The 19,448-nt window shown below is 39.9% G+C and overlaps 1 protein-coding gene across 4 annotated transcripts in view; it reads left to right on the top strand.

Moving 5' to 3' along the window:
* MAP7 (microtubule associated protein 7) overlaps nt 1-19,448 on the top strand; it is a 114,520-nt gene that overhangs the window by 10,637 nt on the left and 84,435 nt on the right. For 3 of the 4 annotated variants that reach the window (XM_086743733.1, XM_086743732.1, XM_086743731.1), the window contains exon 1: nt 2,522-2,697. The exons of the other annotated variant lie outside the window; for it this stretch is intronic. In XM_086743733.1, the coding sequence (XP_086599859.1) occupies nt 2,568-2,697 (130 nt within the window). In that variant the 5' untranslated portion in view covers nt 2,522-2,567. Of the gene's footprint in view, nt 1-2,521; nt 2,698-19,448 lie in introns of those variants that run through there. 4 annotated transcript variants of the gene reach the window in all.

Raw genomic sequence — 19,448 nt, 5'->3', positions numbered from 1 at the left:
CACCTCTGCATTAGTAAGTCAATAGGAAGAACTATGCACCAATGCCCCAGCTGCTAGTGTGTCACAGCCCAAACCCATCTTCACCAGCCCCTGAAACATCAACCTTAGTCATTACTATGTTTTGTACTCAGAGCAAGTCACTCTTACGCGTGCAGGGGGTCCTGCAAGGACCAAGGAAGGCGTTCTCAGTCTCTTTGCTGTTCTCCATGGCTCCTCAAACAGGAGCCAATGGAGACGCTGGAACAGTTATACCTGTAAGCTTGAAAGCCCCTTGGGAAGCTTCTCCAGTCAGGTGTATTTTTGTGTGTTAGATACTTCTTACATGTTTTTAAATGCCTGTTTAAGTAGTTTAGAAATTAAAGGTGATTGAGTGAACAGAATGTTTAAAAGGGCAAGAATCCTTTCTTAGTGACTTAAAACAATGAAAGAGAGTGGACAGATACTTAACTAAGCTGCCATATAAAAGTTGGTTTCTGTTACTTTTGTTCTGTTGGCAACAGTCTTGGGCATGTATTAAAAGCAGTCATGGTACTACCTACCATCCTTTTTTTTTTTTTTTTTTTTTGTGGCTGTGTGTGTACTGTTACGTAGTATTTGTGGTAGGTATTAAGTGGATGGGATTTGAGGAATGGAGCTGTTCCTCTTACAGGACAAAGTGGTAACCTCTATAAACCTCAAAAGGCAAATTGCCGAGCTAAAAGAACAGCTTGTGTTAGAGCTTTTTTTCTTACTCTTTAACTTTTAACTCTTACTCCCAAAAGCCATCATGTATAGTTTCCGTGTACACCCAGAGAGTCCAAGGTGTAGCCAAGCCACCAGGACATAGTCAGGAGGAAATACCTACTGGAGGTGAGCTGTGGGCTTGGTTCAGAACTGGTGCCCTCCTGCAGAATACTTCTGGTTTTGTTGGGTGTTTTGTGTGTATGCTGGAGAAGAAGGAAGAATGGTTCAGTTGAGCCTTCAGGTGGTGCTGTGTTCTTCCCCATCCACTGGGGTCCTGGCTGATGAGCTTTAGGTGTATGACAAGAGTCGTCCTGCCAGCTGAGCACGATTGATCCAGGACTCCTCTGAAAAGAGCATCCCAGGCCACTCTGATACATATCATGTTGATTGTCATAAACTCTGACCCTTCTTCTTCACTATTGCTACCCGTGTCGTTGAGGTGATCAAATACATCTGTATAATCTCGCATTTTCAGTATGAGCCACCTGCACACTTGTCATCTAACGTACGCGCCATCTTGTGGCGGTTGATCACGTTACATCAAGTTTCTCTCAAAAAAAGAAAAAAAAAGAATCTGAAGTGGGGAAAATCCTGTAATTTTAACATTATAGATGTGTTGTAGCTTGCAGTTTTTCTTCAGTCGCATTTTGAAATGGTGAGTGCACATTGAATTAGAGAGGTGGAAGTGGATGAAGATGAAGGTCTCACAGGTAAAACGTCCAGCATGTTGCATAGCTGTGAAGGATGGAACATGCAGATTGCGAAATTTGTGATCAACTGTTTTGCTGTAAATGGCTAAAGAATATCCAGAATGCCAACATATCAAGAAAGTCTAACTAATTGAAACCACCCAGGCTGTTTGTATTTTGTTCATTTTGCAAAGTGAATATTAATGGTCGGTGCTGTAAAACTAATGGTGCAGTAGAGAATATTCACTCGAAAAGTCCTTTTGTTGTCCTGTGTTGTCTGTACTAGCTAGAAATCCTAATTTTTGAGTTTTCACACGTGGAAAAGAATCTTCCAACACCTGCCTGTAATTGTGGGTGTATGCATTCCTAATGCAAAAGGTATGCATTGCATAGGAAGGTGATTAAGTTAAGGTGTGGGGGTTGGGGGAGCACCCAACACATGCATATATGGAAGAAGACTCATCCTCATTGTTTTAGTTTAGATTAGGCTAAAATTTCTAAACATGAATAAACAGAGCAGCTGGCAAAATGCAGTTTCACGCCTGGAGCCTTCCAGGCTTCTCTTCCCTCTGCGCTCATCCGCTTGTGCAAGCACAGCTCCATCCTCCTGCCGCCCTGCGAGGAGGAAGGAGCAGCCACTGCTGCCGAGGTGCTTCCAGCTCTCCGCAAGTGCGTGGGAGACAGCGTTCCCGAGGCCGGCTTCCTGCAGCTGAGGAGACGACACTCATAGACCCCCTTTGATTGGGATGTGTCAGTGTTGTCAGGGCAACTGTTAACAGCGGCGTATCATATTTTCTCCTCTTGCGTTGCATGCTGAATATTTTAGTGCGCTGGAGCTGGAAGAGGGTTGCAGAGAAAAAGGTGCTGCAGCAAGGAACCCAGAGCTGTGGGCTGGGATCTGATTGAACAGGTTAAGACAGCGACCGGCAGCATCCAGACCAATGTGCCTTTGATTAGGGCTTTTCATCAAGGTGGGGAAGGACTGCAAGCCTTTTGCTGCCGACTGGATGTTGGTATTTGTCAGCTGTTTGCATACTGCTTATCCATAGGGGATCTATTACAAGTGCTCAAATGAACAGACAGTGTTGCAGCTAGTGGCTAAGCAGGGGCTGCGGTTTCTTACTTTTTTTTTAATAACCAAGAGGCAACAGCAACATGCCTGGTTCAGTTACTGCCCTCCGACAAGAGAGATTGAAGAAAAGTGCCAGGCCAAATCCTCTGGGTTTGTTCACCATTAATGAAGAGGATGAGCAGCAAAAGAATGGGAATTCCAAAAGATTGAAAGGTATGTCCCGGTTCTGCAGCACGACTGGGGCTGCGTGCGGAATACGCTGCGCAGGAGGCACAGCTCTTCTGTGTGCTGTGGGGAGTCTGGAAGTGACTGGTGCGGTTTGGCAGTGCATATTGGCACCCACAAATGCACTGTGCTTGATAGGTGTCTGTATTTAAATCCTCTGGATTGTTATGCAATAATCTATTTGGGATATGAAGAAAAAAATACTTTTTAGTTATTAACCCCATTTTTTCTGGTAGAGATAAGGGTCCTGCATCAGAAATATATCAGTGAATTTCTGTGTGTTTTCTTTCATTTCTGTGCACTGTCTGGATAAATACCTATTTAAAAATGTGGTTGTAGCCTTGGAGAATACAGAATGCAATATCAGCCCGTTATAGAAGGCAGCTTTGCCAAAGACAGTGTAAAATTAGCAATACTTCCGTTTGTGTGCATAAGGGGCAGTGTGCCTTTGGCAGAGTATAGAAAAATATACATTGTTTGAGAAGTCTGACCAAAAAAAAAAAAAAAAACAAACAAAAAACCCTCAACAAATTGTAACTGGCAAAGAAAAATATTTATGGTGTTTAAAGTAGGTGAGTGGTGGTGGAGGGATGCTAATGGCCATTGATTTATAACAGAGGTCTGTCAAGCCTGTGTAGCCACTGTCTATCTTGTATCATGTAATTAATGTTTTCCACATGGATCCTAGCATTTAAATTCTGTTGGTCTGGCAGGGATCCTGCACCTTACAATTGTGACTGGAATTTTAAGTTCGATCATTAGAATTTTTATTCTTCTTTTTTTGTGATCGAGTGATTCCATTTATATGAGCACTCCTTTTTGTGGTCTTATTTGGAAGGGAAAAATTGTACCAGATTTTGTATTTTACAAAACAATTGTTAGTTTGTAGCCCCAAGACAGTGTTTCAAATTTCAGACCTTACCATTCTGTCATGTAACAGGAGAGGCTAGCAAGCATTTAAATAGCAAATTTATAGTATGTATATTTATTAGAGCTGAATCATTTACAGCTAACAGGTTATTTTCTTTTTCTTGAAGGAAAAAGGTAGCTTGGTAGTTGTTACAAAGTCTGAACTCAAGATTTTTTGAGTTTCCAGCTTCTACTTCTCCCCCCCCCCCACCCCGAACAGTAAAGAACTTGACAGATTTGAGTGTCGTGATAAAATGTGTGTTGCTAGTCATTGTTAATGTGCCTAATGTATTAGGGTCTTGTGTACATAGTTACTTGCTTTTCTGTATATTTGAATCTGCCCATATAAAATGGAGATACAAACTCTAGTGTAAGGTTATTGAGTTTTTAATGTTTTAAGAAGCATATTACTGTCCTTTATCACCCACCAGCTGACTTCCAGAATCAACAGTCCACACAGCTGAGAATCAATATTTTTCCTGGTTTTGTTCAATGGCACTGATAGTTTCCCAGGCTGAAAGTTCTTATTGACATAGGATGTGCTTATCCTTTGCCTCTCTTGTTGTAAGTGATATTCCATTTTTTTATTTTTCTTTTTTTTTTTTTTTCTCTTGCTGCTGTGAAATGTAAGTAGACAAATGTGCTCAGGAGCACAGACAGCAACCTAACAAGTGCGTGTGATTTTAATAAGATAAAAATTTGATGGCTTACCTTAAGTGCTCCTAGTGAGAAATAATGTAGGAGGCTGTACAAAATATTTTGGAAATGTACTTGTTTGTTTTTCTGTTACTAAATACTTACAATGGCTCGCACTGTCTCTAGAACACCATTTGCACATCAATACCTTTAGTTATTTATCCTTCTGTACATTTGAATGTATTGTCAGTGGTTTGGTGGGTTAGAGCCGGAATGCTTGGTCATGGAGAATGCCTGTATTCAGGGTGGTGTTCTCCTTTCCTTACTTGGTACCATGCAAAGTCATTCCAGCGCAGCTCTTGGCGGAAACATAAGATATGTGATGGACCCAAGACTTCCTTGAGTCTTCAGAGTCTGTTGTTCTGTTGGTACTTTATAGTGTTTGCTTTGTCTTAGTTCTTTACCTGTCCTGTTTGCTCAGCAAGCACCTGCAGCTGCCAAGATGTTTCTTTCTCCTCTCCCCCCTTCTAGCACATACTAAGGCAGTGCCATCTTCATGGGAGGTGGGCTACATGTCTTCGCCTGCGGTTTCTATAATCATGCTGGACCTGTCTCTGTACAGCAATTCAAAACCCAAGAGGCCTTTAATGGATCTGACACTCCAAAGTAATAAAGCAGCTCGTTCCTCCATTAAGGGTATTTGAATATCATCACAAGTTTTAAAATAATCATCATTTTGGTACTTAAGGTCTTCTCAGAATACTAAGACTTGATTAGAGTTTGTATGAGTGTTGTTTTTGTCATCTGGGAAGCAAATATTCATATGGGTCATAAAGTGGCTAATGTTTGTGAGGTTTTCTGTAAATTGATTTTGATATAAGCCATTTTTTTCTTGTCTTTGTCTGTTTGCATTGTAATCTGAGAAGTCTGGTAGGCAACTAGTTTGTTCCTCCAGTGTAAACAAATAATGAAATGAAAAGGTTTGTCAAAGATTTTTTTTTTTTTTTTTAATCTGGAGATATTGAAAGCCTGCAGTGATCTTTGTAGCCATGTGCTTCTGTTGCTTCCTTTCCTTTCATGTGAATTGTATTCACTGCTTTTTCAACAAATATTTTAACTTCCTTTCCTCCTCTTGTCTTTGGGACAAGGCCTGCATTTTTGTTACGTGGCTGTATAGCAGCCACTGTTGCAGGGTCTTGAGATCCAACTGTTGTGTAGCAGAACAGCACAAAGAAAAATTACCTTGAATTGCCTTTTTTACTTTTATTAACAGCCTCTATTCTCCTTTCCCCTTATAACATACAAGAACTTTGATACATAGTGCACTCTTCAAATACAATTTGTATGGGTTTACAGAAGCTTATTTCGCACTTGAATTGTTTTTGCTTTTCATCACCAACAGTTCTGTCACTATATCCACAAAGAAACCAGACAAACCAGGCACAGAACCTGTGACTGAAGACAGTATGTGAATGTGGTTCTTTATGTAAATCACAAAGATACATCCAGGTGGATTAGTGTTTAATTAAAGATCCCCATCCTGTGTGTGTGAACTTTGGCCTCAGCCATTCTTTGAATTCAGGCACAAGACATTCAATTCACCTTAGTATTTCCCTCCTCTGCCCTGTTGATTTTGTGCATCTTTGATGTAGTCTTAATAACTCTTACTCATTTTTATGAAATTTTTAAGTGATGCCTCCTCTTTTGTAGAAGGGGAAATACTTTCTCAGACTATTGATAATGTTGCGTTTCTGAAATTATCATTTGAAGGGCATAGAAAAGTAATGCTCATATTTCTCAATTATAAATTTTAATAACTAGTAACTGAAATAGCTACCTCTATGAGATTTATGGCAAATGAATAAAACGAAGTCTCAACTAACCTAACAAGGGAAATCCTCCACCTGCCTGCTTATTTAAAACTGTTCAAGGGAATGTACCTCTAATCTGCTGAGTGAGTATTGCTGCTTATATAAAACTAGACATACTGTTCAGAGACCTAAAGTATGTAACATTGATTCTTTGTCATCTTGAAAAAAAGAAAAGGGCTTTTTCCAGTCCTTTGGTGCACGGCAGTGATGTCTGTGATTACCAGCAGATTTTGCTGCTGTTGTGTGGATGGTAATGTTTTTGTGTAACGCTCATTTCAGATGTAAGGTTTGTTTATCCAAAGAGATGAGGAGATTTCTTCTAACATGACTGTTTATGTGCTTAGTCTGTGTTCTGTGTGTGTTGAGGAAATACATATTCCTTGTTAAACTCAGATTGGCTAACTTTTAATTTCGTTGTTATTTTGTTGCTGTGTGTCTATACCCAAACGCAAACTTAAGATACCTGAAAGAGGAGGGAATTTGGCGTCTTCAAGGGCATTAAACTGATAGTCCTGGAAACTGAAACTGTACACCCACAGAACAGGTACTGCATAGGGTGTGGAAGTGTAATCTTATGCCACACTGCGGAGTCTGTGCCTCAGGCTGGATCCAGAATGACAGCTTGGTCTCTGGCTTCCACCACATTTTAAATCAGCAAAACTGACTGGGACGGTGGTTCTCCCAGTGGGGCTTCTTAACACTAGTCAGTAGGCTGACCTCCAGTTTGGTTTGGGCAGAACAAGTGAGCAGCTGTTTAAGTTTGGTGAACTTGGCTCACCAAAATCAAGTATCGGAGGTTTTCATCATAGTTGGTAGCTTTATCTTGCCCATCTATCTACACTTGAGGCAAAGTTAAGGGAAGGAGTGGGTGGAAGGAAGGAAAGGTACCAGTTCTCATTACAATGCTGGTTGTGTAAAGGGGTAGGGCTGAGAACCTGGACAATGTGGTTTGTCGTCCTGCACCTTCCAGTGACTTCTGCTAATGTTTCTCTACGCTTTCTCTTTCTTTCTGCTAGCCAAGGCCAGAAGAAGAGGGATCCAAAAGTATCTGTGATTTTTATGGACATTTATTTAAAAACAACTCTTCAAGTATCTGGGAGGTACTTTCTTTAAAAACCCCTATATTCATTACCTAAATTGCAGCTGTTAGGGTTGCAGAAAGAAGTTGGGTATTTTTTTTGGGAAGCGACTACAAAGCCATTCACCATTCATAGCTGTAGCTGCTGGGTAGCATGAAACAATTTATTTGTAATAAAGACAAAGAGATCCTAACAGAAAGTAATTTATTTGCAGTAAAGCAAAGAGACTGTGCCGGAGGTCTCGGGGATAGCAGGGAATACATCTGCAGACCAGTGGAGCCAATCTGGTTTGTTCAGTCCCTCTGGCTTTCAGAGTGAAAGTCCCAGGTCTGAGGACTTGGCTTGTGGTGTAACACAGTCTTTTCATCAAAGTGTGTACTGAGAGTTTGTCTTTGCTGGGTAAGAGTCATTTTACACTTCTAGTTCAGCTCTGTAAGGAGAGGCTTCCACTGCTGATTCTGGAGGTTGTGGTCACATATTTTGTCAACTGTTTTTGTGGGGGGAAACAGCCTGTGATCTATTCATGTGTTCAGGGAGCTTACTTGATATTGAATATGTGGATGGCAAAAGTCCCAAAAAGTACAACAAAGTCTTTAACGTTTATGATATTTGCTAAGAGGAATTCAGGTTAACTTGGCATGTGAACTGACGATAATTGTAATTAGGGAAAAGACTGAATTTTGCAAAGTAAATTTTGTAAGTAAACAGGGTTATTTCAACCAAGATGTAAATGATAACATAGTATTCATAGAGCTGTCCATGTGAGAACAGGGTGCAGTATCTGGTTACTGTATTTGCATGGCAGAATGCTTGTTGAAGTTGCAAAAACATTGGAGTTCAAGTAATTTAGACAATTCTCAAGAAAGCTCTATATAATAAGAAACACTGGTCGTGAAAGATTGATGGTGAGCACTGGAATTTCTTCTTTATTCACTGTTACAACTGTAAAAGTAGTGGCTTTAAAAACCTTGAATTGGGAATACAATTCCAGCTGTAGGGAAAAAGCATGTAAAAAGAATGTGGGTTTATGGTTATTTCTTGTGGGAGAGAAAAACATGGAAAGTGGTAGATCTATCCAAGGATCTTGACATTCTCTGAGATCTTGTTGCATTCTTCTTTTTTTTTTTTTTCCCTGAAAATATGCAAATAATACCATTCCAAGGGGTTTATGCAGTAGCATGCCTTGGAATAAGATGACAGCAAGAAGAAATGGACCTCTATGCCCCATCTGTACCACTTTACACATGCATGGGTAGTACCATGTTTTTATTTTGCAATGGAGAAATGAGGCAATAGCTAAGCACCTATTTCTAAAAGAAGTATGTTGCAGTTAGATCCCCTGATGTTTTTGTGATTGTAGTGTTGTCAAGAGTCTTGGCACTCTTGCTGTTTGCAAGCTTGCTCAGAAACTACTCTATCCATTCACTCCTTCAAAGTTGCCTTTGTATCCAGGTACGCAGAAGTTTGGCTTTATTTTTAAGAGAAAATGTTTTGCTTGTCATATCGAACTCCAGATAAATTAATGAGCAATGACCTAGAGTGTTGCTTCTGGCCATGAACAAGTGATGATGGAACTCTGCTCATTACTGGGCTCAGCTGAATCAGTGGGAGTACATAATTTTTTCTCCTGCAAAAACTCACACATGTACATTCTTTGCTTACTCAGCTACTCACAGAGTACTTTTTGTGCTTTTTTGTTTCCTGCTTCTTTAAATTCACTCTGTACTTCACAACTGAAGAACTTGTTTTTCTGGTATTTGAGAATTAAGGGTTCTAAGTGAAAGCATCTCAAAAGAGTTTTGTATTATTATCAGAAGTCTCTTCAGAAGTGATTTGTGGTTTTTAAGCCTTGTTAAGGAATTATTTAACCCAGGCTACCCAACCTCAGGCCACAACAGTAATGTGCCAGTGGAACAAATGACACAATGATTGATGCAGTTTGCTCTATTTTAATTAGCTACCTTCACTCACTGAAGGTGCATCTCACAGTGCACAGTTTTTGCAGCCAAGCACTACTTGAAACTCGTATGCATGAGTTTCATCTGCATTGAGTTGAAACATGGTATGAGTAAATGCTGGTGTCTGTGGGTCAGATCTGTATAATGAAGGTGAGGGAGGCTATGGGCAATGTTTAATAAGCAAATAAAAATGCAGATGAAACATCAGAAATGAAGTTAGGGAGTACTCTAAAACTTGAACTTTGACATTTTGTTCCTTGAAGCAAGGTATTTTTCAGAGGAGTGGAATCATGTTTACTAAATTCTACACAAAACTCTCATCTCATTGATTTATAGGTTTGACTATGACAGCCATTGAATATCCAAATTGTCCCAAACCCCATCTTAGTGATTTGTATGTACAGAGGTAGTGTAACTGCTTAGTCAACCTCAAGGTAAGAATGAGTACGGATAGCATGCAGATTGTTCAAATTTTCTTTTTATATTAGCAATTTCAGAGGAGAAGCGCTTGAATGTTAGCTTCACTTTCTCCCATGAATGATTGACTTACTGATAATTGCTAGAATAAACAAAGTTCCAGTAGGCAAGTCACTGCAGCTTAACCTGGATGTAGGTTTCTTCAGAAAGTAGAATTTGTGTCCCTGTGCTAGAAGGAGTTTGGGGCAGGCTATGCTGGTGGAAAGCTGGACTGCTGTCAGTACTGACACAGACCTGTAGCTACCCTCTGTGTGTGTTTGTGCTGGGGAACTGTTGAATTGTTTTGAACTAGAATAATACCTTATGGAGCTTCAATGGGATGATGGCACAAGATTCTATCTAATTGTTTGCCAGATTAAAAGTCCATTGAAGTTTTTGTTCCCTTTTATTAACACTGGGTGAATAGATTATCTTCTAGTTGTTTCAGATCTGTTGAAGCCTAGTTTTGCTCTTCAGCTCTGTAGAGGCAACACAGTTTTTCTCAGGGATTAGCTATGCTTCTGTAGATTTGAGTTCATGTCTAATTTATAGAGGTTATCTGCAAATGTCAACAAGGGGAAACTGAGTTTTGAACAAATCAAGCACTGGTATCTGCTGAGACTGATGGGAAGCAAAATGTGGAAAGTAGCAGAGAATCCAAATCACAGAAATCTTCTAGTTGATGTCCTTCACTTAGGAATAAAATTTTGTTTAGCTGAAGCACTGTTCCTTTTCTGGTCCTATTGTCTATACAGCTGGCTTCAGGGAAAGCAGGAGTTTCCTGTTAGAAGTCATAGTTGTGGATTTACAATTGGTCCTTAATCTCAGTAAGTGGTTTTTAGCAGTGTGTCTTGGAGGCCAGATCTACAATCAACTTGGAAGAGGAGGCAAAGAGTCAGTTTGCTGTGGAGTTGAGCTACCCAAAAACCTCAGCAACCCAGGAGGAATACTTAAGGTACTGCAAGTCCCAGAAGGGACTCGATGTACTTAGAGACTGAATTTGTAGTTTGGTTGCTGGTCACCTGCTCTTGAGACTTTATTTCTCTTGTTTAGTACTACTACAGTCTGAATCTCCAGTCATACCTACTAATTGGCCTAGTCCTTCACATGGAGGTTGATTTTTCACAGCTAACTTTCTTTTGGGTCTTCCTCTTACATCCGAAGCAGACCTAAGAACAACTGTCCTTCCACAGACTGGCATGCCGGGATCTATTCTGTGATCTGCTGCTGATTTTTGTTTAGCACTGGAGGGTTGTGGAACGAGGCTGGTGCCCCTGCACACCCCTGCAGCTAGGAAATACTCTAGCTGGTGGAGTTTTGTCTCAGAAAAGCCTTGCTGCATCCCAGTGCCGTAGCCACCTCCTATCACACGGTAGGCTGTGCTAGAAACGTGCTCTCTTTCCTTACCAGGAATGGGGATGCTTCCTGAAGGATCTGAGGAGAGTGGATGACACAGAAAACATTACAAAGAATTTTTGTTGTCTGTGTGCTGGGAGGCAATGAGGAAAATGAGTGAGGAAGTAACATACAATTTCCAAAATAACATTTCTGCAGGATGCCTGCATTCTAATTTAATTGATGGGAATATGATCATAGTGCTGATGTCTTGGGCAGAGACAGTCTTACTAGTTGAAAGTTCAGTGAAAAATCCTGGACCTAAAAATCTCCTAACATCCTAAAACATACTGTTACATGTGCTGAAGATGCTTGGCTTTTTCATTCTTGAATTCCAGATATTTTTCAGCTTTGTTTTAAACTCCCACACAGGCAATGTTTATTAGAGAAGTGCTGACAGAACTTGATTCACACTGTTGTATCTTAGTGTACAAAGCTATCTTGTTTCTCAATTCTGCTTCAGAGAGCTTTTCAGAAAGGTGTTTTGGAAATGCAGGTTTATCCAGTTACCCGCCCTTGACATAAGTCATCATCTTTTTACACAGCCAATTTTAGCTTTGTTTTTTTTTCCCTTTTCAAAGTCAGTTTCCCCATTGCCTTCATGCTGACTAATGCACTCATTACAATACTAAATTTTGGCTTGTATGCTAAGACACCATGAATGACATCAAATGTGTTTGAGTTGTTTTTGAAGACAAAGCTGTTATGTCAGTGGAGTTCACACTTGTTTATGCTTCTGAGTGCAGCAGCAGCAGTAAGGTGGAAAACAAACCACTGAACCTTTTGGCTGTTTTATTGAGGAACATGCACCCCATCTTGGTCACTCTACACAAACTCTAGTCAATACTCCTTTCACATTTTGTGTGCATTCCCTTTCACTAGAAAAACCAAAACGTGTTTACCTCACTTTCTCATTTCCTGCAGCAAAGGAAGAAAAAGTAGTTTGTGTTTAAAAAAAACAAAAACAAACCCAAACCAACCTTCTCCAGCCATCTAGCTATGTTGAACTGCTGTGTTTAGTTGCAATTTGAACTGCAAAGTAAGAGAGTAAAGGGGTAAAGAAAAAGCAGATGGCAGTTGCCATCCGTAAACCAGAAAAGGGCAGCAACAACCAGCTGCTGAGTGAGGTATTGGCAATAAAACGAGGCTGCAGACCAAGCAGCTTGTGTTTGTCATTGTGCCTGGGTTATCAGCATTTTGGTGTGTTCTTACATTTCAAATCTGTCCCTTCTGAAATATTCCATAATGTATTTACTTCTTAGCTAGGATTTTTCGTCACCAGGTTATTCTCAAGTTTAAGAAACACAACTGTCAACTAGTTTGTGTTCAGGGAGTTTTTGTGAGCCTCACTATCCCTGTGAGGTACCTGGATTGCTGCTTCAAACCACATCTCAAATGCTCAGTGTCACTGAAGATTGTATGCCAACTAGTTTGGCTTTTCACTGCAATGTGTTTAACATAAATCTTTCTAGTCAATAACTGATGCAGAGCATATGAAAGCAGTATAGTTGAAGCCTGGGATGCTTATGGATACCTCCTTTTTCTGTTAGATTCTTGTTTAATGACTATCCTAACAAATTTCACTTGTTTGTAGCATCTGCATGATAAGCAGTGTTCCAAGGCTGAAATATTTAAGATAACAATGTGATGGTTTGATCCTCCTCTTCTGAGAAATGAAAACAGCATCTCCATGATTACAGTGCTTTGGAGTTCTGAATAGACTCCTGATCCCAAGGTTTTCAGAGGTGATTTGTGCTTATCTGTTTCCCTCTCTGAGGAGAGGTAACTTGTTTTTGCAGGACATCCTGACAATAGTGATTATAATGAGAGCTTTCCCATTTGACTCAAATATTTGAGACTGTGTAGAGATTATTGAATATTACTCTGTGAAAAAGAGCCAGACAGTGAGGCTCTAATTGCTTGTGACTGAGCAACAGTGCACCTACTTCTTGTTCTCTGCACAGTATTGTCTCCGTCTCTCTTGTCCCAACTTATTTGATTGACCTTTTGCTTGAATGTTTTTAAAATTAAAACAGCATTAATTATGTACTCCAAAAGGGTTTCATATGTAGTATAACATATATATGCTTGTGATATAGATATATATATCTATATCTGTATATCACAAAATTATTTTTCACTAAGTGAGAAAAAAAATGTTTTGACTGTAAACATTTTGAGAAGACCTTGCTACTTGCAGGTATAGAAAGATGTTGTGAAATCACTATTTGCATGTGCTTAAACTTTCACTCTCTGTTGCTCTGTTGGATCTTTAAATGGGAAAATCCAATGAGATCTGGCTTTCCTCTTAGATAACACACTGCTGTGTGATTCTAAGTGCTGAAGCCACCTTCCAAATACCTTTATTTTGTGCTGCTGTGAAGTAGTGCAATGCTGGATTGTGTTTTATGCTTTGCTTTTTAAAGGACGAAAAATAAAATGAGGAAAATAAGGAGGAGTATGTTGGTGTCCTGCATGCCTTCAAGATTAATTGAGACTTTCTGTTGAACGAGAAATTAATTTGTGTTGAATAAAAGTCACTGCTGACTAAGTGGAGTATTTAGGCTTATGTTAATCAGCAGTCTGTGTTTTCCTCCATGCTGTACCCTGTTACCTGGCTGGGAAGAGCTAGCATGGGTCGTAGCTGGTCGGAGCTGCTCTGGCACTGATCCTTGCAGAGTAGGGTTCTTTTAATGGGCCACTTGCATAGCATGTTGGCTGTCATCCACTGAGCTCTGCCTTGTGTGTGCCAGTAGGGCCAAAAGCTGTGTGTGCTGAGATGCTGGTGGCCAAGCAGATGGCAATGGAGATTGCCTGCCAGGGTGATCTGCTGAGCAGGTCTGCTGCCACTGCGCTGGATTGCTGATTCATGGACTTGATGAGATGCAGATACCGCAGTTATAGTCTTTTAAGTAGTTTGAATTTATTTTGGTAAATGTAGATACAGTGCTGCCCAGTCAGCCTAGGAAATCACAAATAGCAGATCACAAATTTTAAAGAATTTCCATTCCCTGTCCCACCCAGGTAAGGCATTATAACATATTACGATGTGTTTTGTGATTTTGGTGAAGCATAGGGGCTAGACTTTTTTCATCAGTGGCATCTATGTAAGTGTTCCAGCTGTCTGAGGGTATGTTTTGGGGCCAATCCCAAAGCTTTCTACAAGCAAGGATTGCTACTGCACCAGTGTTTCTAATCACAGCCTCTGTGACAAAGTAGAAAGCAGTGCTGTGCTGAAGTGCTTAGGGTGAAAGTAGGGTGAAAGTTGACTTTTTTTGACACGAAGAGAAATCTTTTTCCCTGCATCTACCCTGATGTAGGTAGAGTACTACCCTTCACCCCCATGCTATAATAGAGATGTATTGCAAGGCATCACTGACAAATATTCCAGTACTTGAAATCTGAGAGGGAAAGTAAGTAAGTATTGCTAAGGCATTTCCCCCATCCTCAGGTAAACAAAGTAGAAACACTTCTCTATGGGGGAGATGGCAGTCTTTTTTTTTTTTTTTTTTTTTTTTTTTTTTTAACAAAGAGCCATTGTCTCTAAACAAATACAGATGTATTTGGCAGATTACTAATGCCAGCTGGAGTGTGGGAAGAGGTTACACTATAGATTACATCACAAGCTTTGACAGAATGAAACACAAAGCTTGCAGACAGTGATTCTAGATCCTGTTCTTGCTCTGTTAAGTCAAGTAGTTTCCTTCTAAGAGGGCGGGAAAAGCCCTGCTAGACTGTTGCCTGCAGTAGTTAACTCTACAAATAAGGGAACACTGCATTTTGTAGTCTGCTGTCACAACTGGGAAGATGTCTCTTGGTATCAGTTGGAGCCCACCTATTAAAGGACTTAAGTACTTCAGTTTATGAGCACTGAAAAGCTAGACTTCATGTGTGCTTTTTTCCCATATTCTTTGAAACCTCTTAACCTCTTTTAATAAAGCCCTCTCTGAAGAGGAGTTAAAACTGAGAATTTAAAAAGTGTATGAGGAAAAAACAAGGCTTACTGGCCTTGAAGTATTTAAAATATTGCATGGATAGTTGCAACTGAATGGATTGCTCTTTTCAGAGCTGCAGATGTTTTTGCACAACTGTAATCCTGTCCTATGTAGCTGTAGCTCATGGGTAGTGCAGAGCTAAGTTTGTCATAAGAAGAGGTGCTATGTGTGGGGATTGTTAAAGAAGTCTGTTTGAAAAGATGATGCATGGTAAGACCTGTGCAAAACTGTTAAAAAGGTCCCCGTTGTAATTCTTCTGGAGTGAAGTAAATTGAAAAAGAAGTTAATTTGACCTGAAGTTTTCAGGCTTAGAGCACTTATCTTTTTCTCTTAGTAATGGACTGAAAGCACTTATTGCCCTCTTCTGGATCTCTCTGGCTTTGTTGAACAGAAGCACATTTTGCAACCAAACACTTAGTGGTCTAATTCTTACTTGAAAGAAATAACCATCCCGTATCCATTTAAAAGAACGAGACAGCTTCCAGGGACAAGTGTAGCTGTAGTACCTGAAGCTGCCTTGAAGAAATTGGTGCAAGTTTCTCATCAGCCTTTGAATCTCAGATCTGTTTATCTTCTGAATTAGTGATAGATCTGTACATCCTGCTGTCACATTCAGCCATATCTCAAAATAGCAGAACTATAAAAAGCTTTATAATTTTGCACTGGACCAATTATTTTTATCTTTTAAAAAATCTTTTATTGGAAAATGGGGAATGATTATGTTGTTAGGCAAGTTGCAGAAAGGTAGTTTGGAGCAGGGCACTTGTAAAATGGTCTGAATCATCCCTCGGCTGAGTCAGGGCTGAGGCATGCTGGCAGGACTGCAGGCAGTGCTGCTTCTGCACAGCCTGGTATCGTTTGTATGGGAAAACAAAGGGCTTCAGTCCAGAAGCACCCAGCCTGCTACTCCTCAGAGAACAGGGAGCTGTAGGATTTAATGGGAAGATAGGTTAAGAGCATCTGGCACAGGGAAGAAAGGCATTATGAAGAAGTACTTATTTCTACATTATTTATATATTTTTTTTATTCCTGAAATTTTGCTTTTTCACACTTCGTATTTCTTTGTTGACATGATTACTTACCTGGGCTTCCCAGAAGATTGCACTGTCTGTTTGCTTGGAGTAGTGTCTATTTGTGTGCCACTAGCTCTTCTGATGTTTCTTGTGCTTCAGAGTTTCCCAAAGATCAAAGCTGCACTTATGAGAACTGGAGAGACATTGTGCTGGGCTAGGTCTACATTCCTTGAGTTTGTTCTTATGCTATCAACAGTAAATGCTTAGATTGTTTTGCAGCCGTAGTATCAATTTGCTGCACTGCTTAAGCTGTGGGGACCTTGCACTGGATTCAACTGTGGTGCATTTATTTTATTGCAAGCAATGCATCATGAGTCAGAGAAAGAGAAGTGTTAAAATGATGGATTGTGAATGTCACCCAGTATGTATAAAGTCAGCACTTTCAAACACAGAAGCCAGAAGTGACTATACTGATGCAGTTAGCCTGTGCCCTAGAGATGGTATCACCAAAAACTTAAGTGGTATACTCAGTTCTTTCATGTGTAGTCTCTGAAGCCTGAATTATTTAATAGTGAACTGGTCCCAAAAGTTATTGGCTAGCTTTGGAGGCTTCTTTGTGTTTTTTTTTCTCTTTTTGACTTGGGCAAATGAGGCTGCTACTTTAAGAGGAGGCTTTGGCTGCAGCTTACTAACTGCCTGAAATAACACTTTGGGGAGTAATGAGGCTACCTACTCTCGCTACTGAATCAAATACTAAATTGCTACATGGTTGCTCAGGCTCTATTCACTATTCCCGTAATTGCTGTCTTTGATATTGTGGCTCTGTTTTCTAAATCTTCACCAAATTCCTCAGTTCAGAGCTGTTTCCTCAAAGAGCTGCTAAACATACAGCGTAGCTAAATGCAGACGGGACTGTTCTTTCCACAGCATTTTGTTCCCTAGAAGAAAGGGGAATAACTTGGAGGAAAGGTGCACCAGCACGCAAGGCGCAATTCCTGACGGTTCTCGCAGAAAATATCTGTAGGTGTGTACTCACATCTAGATGCAGATGTGCTTATTACAACAGTGAATGGATAGTGTTTCAAAAGGGTACATATATACCATGAATACTGTACAGTAATTACACATATAACATTTTGTGACAGTACACTAAAACACTATTTTGGAAAATATGTGCATTTCCTAAGGAAAATGGCCTACCCACTGAACTGTTAGCTCAAGTTCCCGTGTCTTTCCAGTAGTAACATCCTAGTGAAACCAACTTTAGCTGCTGTAGCCTACATTTGTAAGAACTCCAAAATGATGGTAATACCTATAAATATTTTTCTTTTCTTAACATTACTTAACTGTCAGTTCTGGCGCTTCAAACTTCTGGATTCTACCCCTGTTTTCATTCTTGTTAATGAAGCCTACAGACACTACTGCTTAATGCTAACTTCCTGTAACTGAAGCTGGCCTATTTTTGCTCAACGGTGGAAGCTGTTACTCTCTTGACAGCCTTCTACTGAAAGGTGTATCAGACATCAGGTACTTAAATGTGTAGAATAACTCTCTTAAGTTCTCTCCTCCTCTAGCACACTGGGTAGGAGGGAAGCAAATCTTGGACTTGAGTGAATTCCCTCATAACCATATTATTAATCAAAATAGCTGACTTTCTTAAATAATATTGAGTCTCTGGATACAGGCCTATCTGAAATCCAAATGTATACAATTATATAGCACTTTACTGTAGAAATGCTTGAAACACAAATGGCATCCTAAGGCTTATAACAGCATAGTTGAAGCAGGTTCCTTCGCTAGAACTGTGTAATCAAATGTGTAATTATAGGTTAAAAAATACTATTCTGCACATTTGTATCCCATTGTTGGGCACAGAGGGCTTTCTTCAGCATCTAATGAAACTTCTCAGACTGCCTGGGTTATTTACAGGCCTTGTTCCCGGCAAACAGCTCACGAGGACTCAAAGAAAGATGTGTTGTTCCTCTTCCTGGAAGGGGAACCGCAGAGCACTTCTGGTATCCCATCGGCTGCCGGCCAGTTACCCTACTGTTCTCTTCTTCTGGCTGTACTTTGCCTTTGCAGGTTGTTCCAGGACAGCCATGGAGCTGATTGAACTTTCAAAAAGGACAGAAGGGATCTTTACGTTGTTCATCTTGGTCTTAAGCTGTTGCACTCAATTGTGCATTGCCCTGTGCATGCAGTTACAGGCCTGCGTGATACACGGAAAGGAGACTTTTACCAAAGCATTAAAAATCCAAACGTCTACTAAGATTCACAAAGCCTTTTCCTTTTTTTTTTTTTTCCTTTCTTAAGAAACAAAAAATAAACTGTTTTTTTTTAGGGAATAAGGTAAAGGAAGGACGAAGCTCACACAGTGCGCCAGGAGCAAAGCTGACAGTACAGGCAAGGAGCCCTGACTTTCACTTATTCTAACGCCACAGCGAATATTGACTTCTACAGAAAAAAAAAATTAGGTTGTGTTATTATTGCTATGGGTGGGGGAGAAAAGGAAGTAACTACTTGTTCAGATTTTCAAGAGCTTTTTCTGTTAATATGCTAAAAGAATGTCATGAGGACATTGAATCTACAGGGGAAGCATGTGTCTTGTCAGCAGAGTTTTCAGTTCCATAAATGTGATTGGTCCTGATCACCAAAAAGAAAGCGATGAAAAATATGCATTTATATTTTGATGTGAAAGAATGGGAAAAAACTTAATAACTCTGTACATGTATGTTAAGTAACTGATGAGCTTGTTTAATATGGAGACATTTATAGAGGCAACGGAAAGAGTGACACTTCTATTTGCAGTTAATTCCACAGGATTATAGAGTTCTCGCAAATGTAAGCATTATAGACTCAGAGGCTGGGGGACCAAGTTCCTAAATAGTAAGCTATATATAGTAGCTATATATATGTATATATCGGTGTCTTCTGATTTAGTACTAGTAGACTGAAATATGATGAAAATGTCACATGGACAGTATCCTACATTTACAATGTTTTTAAGATACTGGTTTTAGATCCTTTTATAGTCTTTTAAAAGGAAATGGAGTGAAAGTCTTTGTTAAGACTTGGAAAAACTCTTGTAGCAGTGTATTTTTCTTTTAATATTTAAATTTAGGGTTATAGTACCTGACAATGGTCAACATAATGAAAGCCACAATGCAGCAGAGGTAATCCATAGAATATAGCTGATGATGATATCTCCTCGAAACCTATTTTTCTACTGCTATTTGACAGCACTGACTGAATTACATTCTTTTCAGGCAATTTTAATGATATTAAGTGCCAGCCTGCTTAAGTTTTCCTCCTTAGGCTAGGCAGCAGAGTATATCCTTGAATTTTTCAGAGGTTCTTTGGTTTTCTGGCACTTGCATTTTTCCCCAAGCCCTCTCCCTCTTTGTGAAGACAGCTTAGTGTAGAAAAA

Source organism: Chlamydotis macqueenii, chromosome 3, assembly GCF_036417535.1.
Source record: "Chlamydotis macqueenii isolate bChlMac1 chromosome 3, bChlMac1.mat, whole genome shotgun sequence".
Lineage (NCBI taxonomy): Eukaryota > Metazoa > Chordata > Aves > Otidiformes > Otididae > Chlamydotis > Chlamydotis macqueenii.
This window is presented reverse-complemented; position numbering and strand designations above follow the sequence as displayed.